This window comes from Panthera pardus, unplaced genomic scaffold (genome assembly GCF_024362965.1).
Source record: "Panthera pardus isolate Hobbes unplaced genomic scaffold, ASM2436296v1 HiC_scaffold_2, whole genome shotgun sequence".
NCBI classification, from domain to species: domain Eukaryota; kingdom Metazoa; phylum Chordata; class Mammalia; order Carnivora; family Felidae; genus Panthera; species Panthera pardus.
Window position 1 is genome coordinate 92,315,054 of NW_026526765.1, and position 15,791 is coordinate 92,330,844.

Sequence of the window (15,791 nt, forward strand, 5' to 3'; positions counted from 1 at the left end):
ATGCTCTACTTACTGTGTAGCAGACATTGTGTTAAGTGCTTTATCTGCATTATCTTATTTAATTCCCATTGCATGGATGAGAAAACACAAGTTCAGAGAAAATAAGTTTGTTGCCCAGAGTGAGATAGTTAACAGCTGACAGTGTAGAAACTTGGCTTACTCTCGTCCCCAAATCCACACTTGTAATTCCTACTTATTCTATTATCAAATTCCAGCTAGAAGACACCAGATTTTTATGCCATGTACATATTAACAGCTACTACAAATGTAAAGTTGTCACTGTATTTTATTCTATATGAGTAACTACACTGGTTAGCTATTGTCAAAATACCATTATATAACAAACTACAGCAAATCTTAGTGGCTGTGAGTAGTAAGCAATTGTTCTCACGCTCATGGTCAGCATGGTTGACTGTAGCTCAGTCTATCTGGATTGGGCTCAGATGGATCGCTCTTCTGAAGGTTTCAGGGTAGTGAGCTCGACTCCAGTTTAGGACTGAGTTCATTTCTGCTCCATGATCTCATCAGAGGCCCAGGCAGCACGGGCTGCAGCTACCTGGGGCATGTTCCTTCTCACAGCAGAGATCAGAAGCTCCCAGAAGAAAAAGCAGAAATACATAATGCTTCTTAACTTCTGGGCACAAAAAGTGGAATATTTTTATTTCATCCACATTTTATAGTCCAAAGCAAGTCAATGGAGCAGTGATAGTGGAGAGTGTTTACTGACAATAATTTAATCTTCCATAGTAATGTAATTACTTCTCTGTAAACATAGTCCTTGAGAGAAATATACTATATTATATCTCTCAAAGGAGCAAAGCAAGATTGTTTCCAATATTACTCAACAGGGGCTCTGGAATATTTCAGATAAACTCCCTAAATGTTTGCAAAGCACAATGACAAAGCATATTTCTCCCATCATCACTACCAGCATCTTGTCCTAATAGGGATCCAAAAGTTTCACAAAGTCTTCTTTCTTTCTTTTTGTAAGGTTTTTTTTTAAGTTTATGTATTATTTTGAGAGAGAGAGAGAGAGAGAGAGCGAGCACAAGTGGGGTAGGGGCAGAAAGAGAGGGAGAGACAATTCCAAGCAGGTTCCACGCTGTCAGCACAGAGCCCCATGTTGGGCCTGAACTCACGAACTGTGAGATCATGACCTTAGCTGAGACAAAAAGCGGGACACTTAACCAACTGAGCCACCCAGGCACCCCTCTCACAAAGTTTTCAATCAGATCATAATTGAGAGAGCAGAGAGAGAGAGAGAGAGGGAACCCTTGTCATCACATAAAAACACTACAATTTGATAGAGTTCCTTTTACTATTTGGTAAAATCAAGAAAAAATATATTGCTTTGTATTCTTTAAAGGATTAGCATAGGTATTAATCTACCAATGATGGCAACTTTGTGACACCTTACACTTAAAATTCATTCCTAAGTAAAATTTATAGTACTATCCTATGTTGCCAAAGATCATAGACATTTCATACTACCATTCAGATCCATCAATACTTTAAAGACACATCTAATGTAGGTAAGATCTTAGCTATATATAATGGCATTTTAATGAATTTTAAAGTTTTATTATAAAAATTATGTAAATTTTAATTATAAAAGTGGTTTTACTTTCCCCTCTTATTCAAGTTTGCCTATACCAATCTAGATGAAACCTCTCCTGAAATGTTCTATTAGTGGTAGAGTTAACTAGTGACAACTTGTTAACTGAAGATAGTAAAAATTGATTAAAATGTCCAATGAGAATATATTTGATTTCCTTATTAATTGGGTACTTTCTTCTTTGCTTTATGGAACCATTTCACTGGTAAGTCCTCAGAAAAGGGAGCAGTGAAGTTTAGACATATGTCTGCACTGAAACAGGCTCTGAACTACAGAATGACCCGCATCTACTCCAGGCACCGGCTACTCTCCCAGTCAGTCTCAAGGGTCACAGGGCACCTCTGCTCCATTGTGCTCTGCAGCCTTCTCTTTCTTCCAGTCAATCTCTGTGCCAACTTACACATTGGCTTTTTCAGGGAACTCAAGTTCAGCCACGCAGTGAGAGTCACATTTCTTTCCCTGGCCTAATCAGCTATGGCTAGGGTGGGGACGTGAGGCAGGGGCATGTGCATAAAACATGGATTCTATATTGGACACCCCTTGTATACCACCTCAAAATCCTCAACAGTAGCCATTTCTTTGGCAATCAGTTCCAGGCAGGCTTTGCTCTACTTCAAGCACGTAAAATTGGTACCTGTGCTCCTCTTGTTTCCTGTCCAGGGCTTCTCTGAGACTGCAGCTTTGGTCACCTGCAGGGACCCCGCTACGTACTAAACAGGGGCGAAGTGAGATATGTGGGAACAATGCTTCCAGGCCACTCTTGACCAATGGAAACAGCAACCCATGGATAAATGCTTCTCCCTTTTGTCCCCAGATGTATTGTTCTGAGATGACTTTCAGAAGGTACCTCAGAACATCCTGGTAGGGTGGAGCATATCACCCACAGGGCGGGCTGCCTTGATAAGGCATCCTTGCACTCGTTTTTCCTCCTTTCCTTCTAAGTGCTTCCAGTCTAGCACTCTTGCTCCCCAGCACCATATTCCCAAATAAATTGCTTGTATGCAAGCCCTTCAGAGGAATGCAGAGTATGACAGATTCCTAGAAGGGTCTTGTATGAGCAGGTTCCAAAAAAATTATCTAATCCACCTACATATAGTTGACTGGCTGTGTTATTTCTAAGATTGTAATTAAGCTGGAGACTGTCTTTAAACCAAAAGTAAGTAGTTCAGGTCTAGCCTATATTCCACTTACTGGAACAGTAGCCACAAAAATTGCTCCTGCCCTTGATAAGACCATCCACTATCAAGATAGGTGTAGGCTCCAATCACTCTCTCCTTTCCTGAAGAATCAAGAACTTTTAGGGACAAAGAGACCCTCACTGAGAAAATACAGTTCTCTGTGAGATTTTGAGATGAGAGTTTAGGACAAAGGACCTCCAAAAGATGGAAGAAAAATCAACATATAAACAACAAAATTCATATTACAGAGGAAAATCAGAAAGTAGTAATAACAGTTGGTGAATAACATGACATGTGGATAACTGAAAGGAAGAAAGTAAGTACAAAGTACACTGGTGAGTGTGTTTTTGGGTGAGTAGATCAGAGAGGTGGAAATTAGGACAGGAGACGGATGGTCAGTTAGGAAGCAACCATGAAGTTCTTGGCATGTATGTGTCAAAGTATCCTTTCCCAGTTATTAATATATGGAGAAAATCACAGCAGGCTTGCTCACAGAACACTTGCAAATGAAATCTGCCCTCCTGAAAAGCATTCACCAGGAGTTTTCAGAACACCAGTGAAAATTTTTAATTCAAACAATAGGTAGAAATGGATAAATAGTGACTATCATTCTCCCTTACCAAATGTGTTAACTACTTATTTTTTTTTTTAATTTGCTGATGTATAGGTAAATTCATGAGGTCTTTCATGAATTTCGAGGTCACCTATTTAATTTTATTTTATTAAAAATGGATTCTATAAATTATACTAAGTGTAAGACTGAGAGACACAAAGGGATGAGGGTTGGCTGCTTCTGCAAAGTCTCTGACAAGGGACCCACTGACTCGTTCTCCTTTCTCAATCCCAGATGTCCAAGAAGGGCCCCACGACCTGAAGATTTCTGGCAGTATATATCTTCCCGTGGAAGTGCCAGTCTGAAATGTGGAGCTCAATTCTTGTTATATCTTTATTACAAAACTTAGCTTCATATTCTAAATCCACCTGGCCAACATTCCTCCCGGAAAGCCTTCTAACTTGTTTCCTTCATTCTGATGATTCACAATTACAAACTTGAACAGTAACCCCAAGCCCCTACCCCCAGGACCTTCTGCACTCTCCTCTGATCCGGCATACAGTCTCATTCACAGCATACGTTCCTCAACCCTACTGATTTCTCTTAGCCTCCCAATAGGATTTTTTTTTTAATTTTCTGTGGATCTTCACCCATAAACTTTTTGTTCTTTTCTTTATGACACTTACGCTACCACTCCTTGATATGATAGTTTATCAGATACTGATTTTGGGCCCCAATGTCAACTCCCTTCCATATACTTCACTCTTTGAGAGCAGGCCCAAATTTCACTTACTAGAATATAAGCTCCACAGCAACAAACCACACATATTATTCACTGCTGCATCTAGTGCCCAAAACAGAGACTGACACAAATGCTTAACAGATATTTGGTGAATGGATGGAATTATCCGTAAATTCTCCACATGGCCCAGTTCTGGTTTTTTTTTTTTTTTTGTGCATAACGGATCCTTTATAAACATTTATTGAGTCAAATTTACCCAATAAACAGCTGTTTGGCTCCAAAACACAGGGTCTAGTATTTTATAAATTTGAGTTATATGCCATTAAGAAAAACTTGTCTAAAGTAGTTTCCTGACCTTTTAAAACTACATAATAAAGACATCTCTTCCTGAGATGGGACTTTTTCTTCCATGAACTTCCCTAATGAGGCCTAAGTCATACCATCTGATCCCAGGGCCAAGAATTATAAATTTTAAGCTGAAAAAAAAAAATGTCACCTTGTTTTATAACAAAGGTCAAAAAAGTAAAAAACCAAACAAAATTCATGCTGCATTATAACTTAATTCTTGTGCCTTCAATTTCAGAGTTTTTCTGTAACAATCTGTTTTTGAATATAAACAATGGAAAAATGTGAGGAAAAATCATGGCATAGAATGACTAGAGCTGCACATCTTCATACCAAATCTATAGATATCTGTCTACGCGGAGCAGAAAATGTAAAACTAGCCCTTCAAATTCTCCATGCTCAATATAAAAGAGGGAACCATAACTATGTACTACTTATGCTTTGTTCTAACCAGCTGAATCAATCTGACACAAAACAATGGTGGAAAAGATACACTGCTCTGGAAAAATATAATCAAAATCTTGTAAATATGAGCTTTATAGATTCTGCTGTTACAATTACTTAGGAAACATTTTCTGTACATCATCCCTCTCTCACCACTAGTGGGTTAATAGCCAAAATTCTGTTTTTCTTCTTCTCTTTCACTTAAAAAAAACCTTTATATGTAAGTATACACACACACAATAATTGTAGATTAATTTTGGTTATTCAGAAGAGATAACATTATTTTGAGATTCTAGTACTTTATGTACAAAATCCCCTTGGAAAGGTCCAAGGCAAATCTTAGATTATCTGAGATTCATAGTATAGTGAAGTTTCTATGTAACTGAGCAGAATTTTAGACTTTATAATTATATGTTTATTGCATGTATGTGTGTATTTATTTATTGAATTTGAGAGAGAGAGAGAGCATGAGTAGGGGAGAGAGGCTGAAGGGAAGAGGGGGAAGGAGGGAGGGAGGCAGGGTGTGGGAGTGGGAGAGAGAGAGAATATGAATCTTAAGCCGGTTCTACACTGAGCATAAAGCCCGATGTGGGGCTTGATCCCACTACCCTGGGATTGAGACCTGAGCTGAAATCAAGAGTTGGCTGCTCAAGTGACTGAGCCTCTCAGGCACCCCTATATTTTCATATTTCACATATTTATATCTACATTTATTTTAAAGTTTTCCTTCTTAAATGGATGCCACTATGGAAATAAAAATGTGGTAAATTTCTTTTTAAAGTATTTTGTTGTTCCATTGACTGAATAGAATCTTGTTCTGATATAAACAATAAAGTGTAATTTCTTTCTGATTCTCTCTCTGTAGTCAAGCCTACACGCAAAATATATATGTATATATTATTTATAATTAAGCACAAAAGGTACTTGAAGCTTTCTAAACAATTATTTCTCTGTGTCAAATCAACTAAGTTTCAACCTTTTCCTAAGTTTCTTTCAAAACAGTTTAATAACTTAAAGAAACATTTGAGTGTCTGTTTTGTGGAAGACATGCATTTATTCATTCAACAAATGCTTAGTAAGCCTTTGTGAATCTAGCCCTGTTGTACGAACTGGAAGATAGATAAAACAGATGGCCATGCCTCTGCTATGATGGGGCTAACTTTCTATTGGGAGACAGGCAGACAGAGAGAGAGAGATGAAAAAAATAATTCTGTGTGGTGATATGCACAGTGAAAAAATATTCCAATGGGACAGTGACTGGGAGTATGCACATCTTTAGAAAGGCATTTCAGGGAAAGGACCTCTGAGGAGGTGACATTTGATTCTAGACCTGAAAGATGAGAAGAAACTAACCATATGAAGATGAACATTCTGACCAATACAATGGTTCTGAGATCTGACCTACTTGAGGGACAGTAAGGAGCAAGGCAAGCAAAGAGAAAAGAGCAGGAAACCAAGGGTAGAGATAGGTAGGGGCCAGATCATATCAAATCTTGTAAGCTGGGGTACGGAGTGTGAACTTTATCCAAAGAGCAGTGGCTTACTATTGGAGGGTTTCAATCCAGGCAGGGAAATGCTCTTTCCTAAAACTTAAAAAATTCAGTTTGTGTGCATTGTACAATAGGAGATTGGCAGGGAGACCAGTCAGGGGGCAGATGTAGTAGATAGTAAGAGAGAAGTAGATAGAATCAAGCTGTATTTTTGGAGGTAAAAATAACAGGATGTGGGAGAAGAGCGAAACAAAGGTACTGATCAGGATTCCTGGGTTTTCAGCTTGAAGCAACCAGGTGTCACAGTAATTTGTTGGGTGGGGAAGAATGGAGAAAAAAGATGATCGGGATGTAATCAGACCTCTGCTTTAGATGTGCTTAAACATCCAAATAATCATCCAAAGCAGGTAGATGTACTCAGATTTTTAAGAACCTCCTTTTGCAAAAAATTAATGATAAATTATACAGCTGACCCTTGAACAACAGGGGTGTGAACCATGCAGGTCCACTTATACACACATTTTTTATCGTACAGTACTATAAATGTATTGTCTCTTCCCTATGATTTCTTAGTAACATTTTCTTTTCACTCGCTTACTTTATTGTGAGAATAAAATATATAATACATATAAATGCAAAATAAGTATTGACTATTTATATTTTCAGTAAGCCTTCTAGTCAATAGGAGTCTCTTAGTCGTTAAGTTCTTGGAGAGTCAAAAATTATACGAAGATTTTTGACTACAAAGGGCACCAGTTCCCCAACCCTAGCACTGTTCAAAGGTCAACTGACTCTACACATATATGACTGTGGAAACAGAACTATTCTAATTTTGGAGATATTAGCATGCAAATGGTATTTAAAATCACAGAAATACTAGATAGACAAGGTAGGTAGTGAAAAGAAGAAGGCTGAAGAATAAACCTGAGGCACTAAAACACTTAACTCTGGGCCAAAGAGCCTCCGTGTACAAAAAGGAAAAGAAAACAAACAACATATGTTAATGCAAAAGTCAAGTGAAGAAAATGTTTACTGAGAAGTGACCGACTATGTCAGGTGTGTAGCTGAGAGGCTTAGTAAGAGGAGGACTGAGAATGGACCAACTGCTGAATTTATCAACATGATGGTCGCTGTTAACTTTGAAACCATGGAGAAAAGGGATGTTCAACTGGAGAGAAGTGAAGACAGAATGAGAGGGTAGGAGGTAGAAACAGTAACTATGTTTTTAAAAAATTGTGCTAGATGTTATTGAGGATTGATAAGTAAATATGACATGGTCATTATTTTCAAAGAGGGTCCTTAATGTGTAAGAAGTCTTTTATCAACAATCTCTGAAAAGAACATGTTTTTTTTAAATATGAAATTTATTGTCAAATTGGTTTCCATACAACACCCAGTGCTCATCCCAATAGGTGCCCTCCTCAATGTCTATCACCCACTTTCCCCTCTCCCCCACCCCCCATCAACCCTCAGTTTGTTCTCAGTTTTTAAGAGTCTCTTATGGTTTTCCTCCCTCCCTAACTTTTTTTTCCCCCTTTCCTTCCCCCATGGTCTTCTGTTAAGTTTCTCAGGATCCACATAATAATGAAAACATATAGTATCTGTCTTTCTCTGTATGGCTTATTTCGCTTAGCATAATACTCTCCAGTTCCACCCACATTGCTACAAAAAGGCCATATTTCATTCTTTCTCATTGCCAAGTAGTATTCCATTGTATATATAAACCACAACTTCTTTATCCATTCATCAGTCAATGGACATTTAGGCTCTTTCCATAATTTGGCTACTGTTAAAAGTGCTGCTATAAACACTGGGGTACAAGTGCCCCTATGCACTTGTACCCACAGCACTCCTGTGTCCCTTGGGTAAATTCCTAGCGGTGCTACTGCTGGGTCATAGGTTAGATCTATTTTTAATTTTTTGAGGAACCTCCACACTGTTTTCCAGAGAGGCTGCACCAGTTTGCATTCCCACCAACAGTGCAAGAGGGTTCCTGAAAAAACATGTTTTTGATACAAAAAGGGGTTACATTTATATCAATAAGCACCTTATAAAGTCTGCTACTATAATAAAGGAAAAAGGTAAGCTAAATAACATATTTTATTAGGAACATAAATCCTCAATGTATCAAAAATTTTATCATCAGATTTTGAGGTTGCTTGTGTATGAACTAAAAATAAATTTTATACATCATTTCACAAATTAAAATGTTCAAGCATCATTGTTCAGAACATGACTATTCAAAAAAGAACTGTAGACATTTTCTTTGTCCTTTTTCCAAAATCTTCCTAGACAGGATGTTAGACAGCTACCACATATAATATGTGTGAACTGAATATGATAAATGTGTCCTTTGCAATACAAAGTCTGAGATTTTATGTAATTATAGGCATGGGAATGAATAGTTTAGAATAATGTACCACTGTCATCAAATCATATCTTCATATACATGCATAATCCATTTTGCACAATGGTTTCGATTCAGTGTGTATGTAATTAAATTGTAGGGTACAGTAATAGCTGCTGCTGAGTTGAAATCTTGCTTTCTTAGTTTAAAGAAATGAATAGAAAACATAGTCTAGTGAACATCAAAGTACCTTTTGAGACAGTTAAATCTCATCAAAGAGGTCTTCTGAACTACTGTTTCTTAGAGTTTCTAAAGACATGTTTTCAGTTGAGCTGTGCTCCTTTTTCAACTTCTCAGGTTGTGGAGGATCAAGCCTAGAGAAAAAAAAAATCAAGATAATTTTAGTCTAAAAAATGCCATTTAGAGAAAAAGAAAAATAAGAGATATGTAAGCGAAATAAAAAGTTAAATTCTATTTCAGAATTGGTTTAGAGACTTACTTCCCTATGCTGCGTTAACATAAAAAAAAAAAAGAGATGAAGAGAATCTAATTACTTTAACTGCTTTTAGAATTAATCCGTCTCTATTCTGAGCTAACAAAAAATCAAGGGCCTACAACAATACTCAAAATTAAAGTCAAGAAATAAAATATCCTCTATGTTGTCTTTTTATGCCAAGATACGAAGGTTCTCAAGCCATTTCTTCAGTAATCCCATCACAATTTACAATTCCTTAGACTCCTTTAAAATCTACCTATTAACATGCATTTTAATCTCTTAACATCAGAAGGTTCTGCTTACATGAATTTCTTTTCGTGGTCTTTTGACTGTTAGTGTGTCTATAATAGTGACTTCACGTTTTAGCAGTGCTGAAATGCTGTTGGTCCACACTCATTTACTGAATCTATATATCTTTATTTAGTAACTAGATTTTATTCAGTGTCAGTACTGGAGTTACCACATCAATGGAATGACCTCTGTATTTACGTAAATATTCTCTCTGAGACCTAGGATAAAAAGAATGATGACCACTGACTGTTAAACAGATTTATAAAAAGGTAAGCCGGTAGGTAACAGACCTCAATCAGAAGGACCCCTGCATAAATGTTGTCAGTGGTTCTTTATGAACCTAAATAAATTATGATATTGAAAAATTAGCATTGACAATCAGAGTGGCTTCTGGGGCAGTAATGACTAAGATGAGTCAACACAGTAAAACTCAGTAATGCCACCACATTTCCAACCTCGAAGGCAGAGGAGGAGTCATAGCAGATCGGTATAGATGAAAGAGAATGGGACTTGAGGTCAGGAAACAGATTTGGATCTAGGAGCATTTCTTATTAGCGATGTGACTTCAGACAAGTCATTTAACCTAACTGGATTCTGTTTTCTCACCTGTAAATATGAGGTGACATCTGCCTCGGAGGTGGTCTGAAGATGAAATGAAGTGTTGTATATGAAAATGCTTTCAAATTTCCACAAAAAATCTGTAAACTATTATTATTAGCTGCTAATGCTGCATGAACAAAAAGCTCCTGCTAATAACGTCTTTAATTTAAAAGAATAACCACTGAAAAATCCCCATTGAGTATGTTTAGATTATGAGTATTTCAGAAATCCAGCACCCACTGTTTTTTGTCTTCGTTTTTTTTGTTTGTTTGTTTTTGTTTTTTCTTGCACAGAGAACTAAAAATGAATCTGCCACAGGGTCCTCTTTTGCCTCCTGACTGCATACAATCAACCGTGGTTGGCTGCCACTAAACCTGGGATGTGTTCTGTCTTATCCTGAGCAAGCCAAGTTTAGGCAACATTATGCTCACAGGAATGCCAAGGTGCTAGGCACTGATGCATTATGAAGATGACAAGACCTCCCTCTGGGAACTTTAATGTTAAAATTAACAGTAAATATGGACACAATTATTGTAACATAAAATTAAATAGCTAAAAATATACTCTATAGAAGGAGAAACTGTTACAGTAAAGAACAAAAGTATAATTATTACTGGCCCTAAATGTCTTAGAGTTGCTTTTTCTCCTCCTGGCAAGATAGAAAACTGAATTTTTTTCAACTTAAATTTTTTCAGACTTTGAAAAGTCTCTAATTTTGTTTGTAGTTTACAACCAGAACACAAAGATCAATCAATTCAGCTTTTAAAAACTGTCATAATACAAAAGGACCACTGTGAAGTGACAAATCTGAAGGAAATAGATTCCTAGTGGTCCGTTTATGATTCCCATCTCCTTCTAAAGTCACGAGAAGCTAACAAATTATATTTTGACTCTTTTGGCCTTAGTGTCCAGGGCATAACACATGTTCAATACAAGTTGTTGAATGAATTGAAATCATTGTTCTATAGCTTTCATATCTGTTGTAAGTCAACAGGGTAAATTTAGAATTCTTCCCATAGCCAAAAGAAAAGTTTGATCATTTTTATAAGTAATAAATGTTTACTGTACGACTTGTGAATTAAAGAAGAATGGCTAATGATAATAAGAAACCACCTTTGTAGAGTTCAATGCTGAAGAAGAGGACTTTTCAAATAAAGGGAATAAGTGAAACTAGATGATGACAGCTTTACTAAAAGATGAGTTATGTTCTCAGTAATATAATTGCAGAAAGTTCTGTTTTATTAGCTTGATTCCACACTATATCACAGCACACATGCACATAACACACACAGGAACTACAACCCAAATCAGAACTGCATTACCACCATCTAATTAGCAGTGAATAATGTAGATCAAAAGTTAGAGTTGTCAAAAGATGTATCTCATCCTGGGAAAGTTTCTCTAAAATTTTAGAATGAAGATTGGCTTCTCTTTTAACTTTCTGGGAGTTGAATTACCAACATCTTTTAAAATGTTATTCCAGCTACTGGCTCCTTTTGTAAAGACATTTTCTCAGCCAAGTTTCATATTGGTATTACCTTGGATGGAGTATCAACCATTTCTTATTCAAATGAGAAACATTAGTATTGCTTGGAGTGAATTACGTGCATTTTGTAGCATATTCTGAGAATAGTATTTCTGAAACATGTCAAGGTGCCAATCTGAGCAAAGTGAGAGATCCAGGAAAATGCGCAATGATTGACGGCACTTTGACACTTGAAAAATCATGCTTATTTGACCATGACACAAACAACGGTTCTGACATAAAAAATCAAAAGTCAGTTTTTATGTAGTTTAACTGTATCTCTACCCACACAATACACATAAAATTTAGGACAATGTCTTTAGGATCTTAGGATAGAGATAATTATTTTTGGTTTTGGTTTTTTTTTTAAAGCAGAAAATGAAACCATAAAGACTGATAAGTTCAATTACATTGGAAGCATTAGAAGTTAGTACTGGTAGGGGTGCCTGGTGGCTCAGTCGGATAAGCGTGTGACTTCAGCTCAGGTCGTGATCTTGTGGTTTGTGAGTCTGAGCCCTACATCAGGCTCTGGGTTGACAGCTCAGAACCTGGAGTCTGCTATGGACTCTGGGTTTCCTTCTGTCTCTACCCCTCCCCCACTCACACTCTCTCTCTGTCTCCGTTTCTCTCTCTCTCTCTCAGAAATGAATAAAACATCTAACAAAATGTGGGAAAAAAAGAAGTACTTCTATTCACACTTAGAGAAAATGAAAAGATAAGTTACAAACTGAAAGGAGATATTGCAACATATGCTACTAAGAGAGGATTATTATCTAGAACTCCTATAAACATTTAAAAATTCCAACATAATTTAAAAATGTATGCCAAAGACCAGAGGAACTTCCAAAAGGAGGGAACAGTGGGGCCAAAAAGCATATGATAATAATAAGATCAACTTGAAGGAAATGAAAACTAGCATGAAATATTTTACAAATGCAAAAATGAAAATGTCTAACAGCAAAAATCATGAAGGACATGGAATATAATAAGATAAATTACTATTGGCTACAGTATAAACACCAAAGCCATTCTGCACAACAATTTGGAAACAACTGCCCAGGTATATGGAGGTGTATATATCTATACCCAGGAATTCTACTCCCATGCTACACACTCTAGAGAAACACTTGCATATTTATGTCAGAAGATACGTGCACAGATGTCCACCAGTGCATTGTTTGTATGCACTAAGTTTGTTATAGTGAAAAACTGAAAACTACCCAAATGTCTTTCCACATGAAAATGGGCAAATAAGTCCTAGAATTTTCACATGATGGACTACAATACAGCTATACACATGCATGAATCTCAGTGTTGAACAAAAGAGCATGGCACAAAAGAATACACATTATATGATTCTAATATTTAAAATTCAAAACTATGTAAAATTATGCAATATTCCTCTGTGAATACCAGTGTGTGTGTGTGTGTGTGTGTGTGTGTGTGTGTGTGTGCGCGTGCGCACGCGTGTGGTGTCAGTGTATTTGTATAAGTACATAATAGTTCTGGATCTTATTTGGCCTTCCATGACAATGCTCTCAGATTTCTAGGTTTTGTAAGTTTGGCTTCCATGAAGATGGTGATACAGAGGAGGGAGGGCAAGTTTAGTATGGGCGTAAGGGTTTGGTTTTAAACTTAAATAGGTGAGTCTTAAGTGCCTGCAAGATATATGAACGGGGATAGATAGTAAACAGGTAAGCCATTACATAGATGGAGAGCTCAGGGGAGAATACTGGACTATGTGTAGAAAGACAGCAGTCATGCTGTATTCCTGGCGCTAAAGGCAAATGAGCTGAAGAGATCACCCAGAAGGAGTCTCCCAGAGAAAACAGTTTAGTATAGAAACCCAGAGAATATTAAAATTACAGGGGCAGACAGAAATGATTAAAAGAGATTCAAAGGAATGATGTGAAAGATATGGGGAGAATCAGGGAGAAGTGCTATCACAATGAGGGCCAAGTTTATTTTGTGAGCTCACAGCTTATGGTATTTCCACATGCTACCCAAAAGCTGGCTTTCTGTACAACTTTGCTGAATCTATAAACTCACATTTTCACCCACTATCAATTATCTGGAATTGGGAAAAATAGCTTGGAACGATGCCGCTATGCTTGAGATTTATTACAGAAAAGAACAGAAAATGTTTTCTTTTGGAAAGAAGGAAGTCTTAAACTCTTGGACCATAGCAGTCACAGCAAAAATCTAGCAAAATGATCAGTTCCTGCCTGGCCACCAAAGCAGGTCATTCTAAAGTAGCTGTTTCTCTCACATTGTGTGTGTGTGTGTGTGTGTGTGTGTGTGTGTGTGTGTGTGTGTATACTACCAACTTCCCTGGCATCCACCCACCACATCTCTGACTTCCTCTGGGATTGGGGTAAAAGTCAGATGTGGGACAAGGGGACAAGGGTGAAGAGGAGAGCTGAGGTGGGGGCAATGTATTGGGAGAGAATCAGACCTGAGCATTGGCAATGAGATATATGATTTGCTAATAATAGAAACCAAATATCAAATGATTTGTCTTTTAAGATGTGACAAATCAAACTTTCATTAAAATGACCACAAAAAACCCCCACTAAATCAAAGTATTAAGCATTTGATACTATTAAATTACTAGGCAGCTATCATACTGACCTTAACAGAGTTCCTGTTATGAAATAAACTCAATTACAGAGACATTTTTTAAATGGACAAGTTTTAGATGTATGTTTAAAGTTACCATAGTGGTTTTCAAATTAAATTTCAGTATTAAAAAAATATTTAATGTTAAAATAAGTGGGAAAAGTAGCTTCAAATTTCTAGTTGACCTTATAAAAACCAAAAGCATATCCTAAATAAATTAACAGACTGAAGTCATCAGGATTCAGTAAAACAAGTGTTGAATGCCGTCTGGAATTCAGTAGGCCTAGACAACATTTTGTTGGCCTGAGAAAATGAAAGAAGAGAAGAAATGAAGAAGAGAAACTTTCTGGCAATCAAAATGGCAACTAAAGAGACCGTGTTAGTTATTTTCACTTAAATTTCTAAAGTTATCTTTTTCTAAAGAATATGAATTTCCTGTTCAAAGTTATTAAGACCAAGAAGAAATTAGAAATATGCTTTTGAAATAAGTAATTGTGATTTAAACAAAGAAAGGGGAATTATGAAGAGTGACGACCCTTAATGCTAAAATGTACCAGGGGTGCCTGGGTGGCTCAGCTGGTTAAACACCAGTCTCTTGATATCTTGGTTTCAGCTAAGGTCATGATCTCACAGTTCGTGAGACTGAGACCCCTGTCAGGCTCTGCATTGACAGTGGGGAGACCGCTTGGGATTTGCTCTCTCCCTCTCTTTCTGCCCATCCCTTGCTCACAGGCAAGCGTGAGTGCACACGCTCTATCTCAAAATAAATAAACATTTAAAAAAATGCACTTATGTGCTTTATACATTGGGAAAAAATGATAATTCTAAAATTTCCCTGTAAAACATATACATTATGGATTTGAAAAAAAAGATTCTGTGGTTCTATATAATTCAATGTTTAAAGTGATAAACATTAAAACATATATGTCCATAATCCACAAGGATGCCAAAATTTATGCAGGAATTTCATAATCAATTAGATTTTGTTACTCTTATTGTAGTTTATTCAGATAAATAATGTTACCCTGGTAACTCATCAGGTGATTAATATCAGAGTCAATACATGCTTTAAAAAATCAATGCCTGAAGACACTATATTAAACCTCATTTCTTCCTGCATTCTTTGCAAGTTTTGAAATGGTGTAAGTGACATTTGTTACTGTTGATCTAGGCCTATGAAAGTAGAAAACCAGAAAGCAGAAATCTTGGCAGAAAATGATTCTCCACAACCTACATTTTAAGACAGGCCACTGCTTACTGCCGATTTGTGTGCTACAAATGAAACCTCTCTCACTAGACTAGAAAGCTTCTCAGGTGGAGAGACTGCTTTATTTTACCCAGCTCATGAATGTTCTAATAATTGTGTGTGTTAACTAATGAATGAGTGACTGAATAAATGAGGTAGACCGCATTAACAAGAAAGTCTCAATATAGTTTAACAACCTGCCCAAAGCCACACAGCCAGTTAGCATGAAAGGGAGCAAGCAGGAAAGTCAACAACAGAGCCAGGACAGTAGCCTGTCATTCTAAACCCAAAATCCCTCCC

At 36.9% G+C, this 15,791-nt stretch overlaps 1 protein-coding gene across 5 annotated transcripts in view; it reads right to left on the reverse strand.

The window, feature by feature from the left end:
* Positions 1-15,791, reverse strand: part of XRCC4 (X-ray repair cross complementing 4) — a 299,005-nt gene that overhangs the window by 68,992 nt on the left and 214,222 nt on the right. For 4 of the 5 annotated variants that reach the window (XR_002083907.2, XR_002083906.2, XM_019462848.2 and 1 more), the window contains exon 8: positions 8,965-9,088. Coding sequence is in view for 3 of the 5 variants with exons in the window: in XM_019462848.2 (XP_019318393.2) it covers positions 8,977-9,088 (112 nt within the window). In the remaining 2 variants the exon portion in view is untranslated. Of the gene's footprint in view, positions 1-8,449; positions 9,089-15,791 lie in introns of those variants that run through there. The other variant, XM_053907231.1, reaches the window with a different exon arrangement.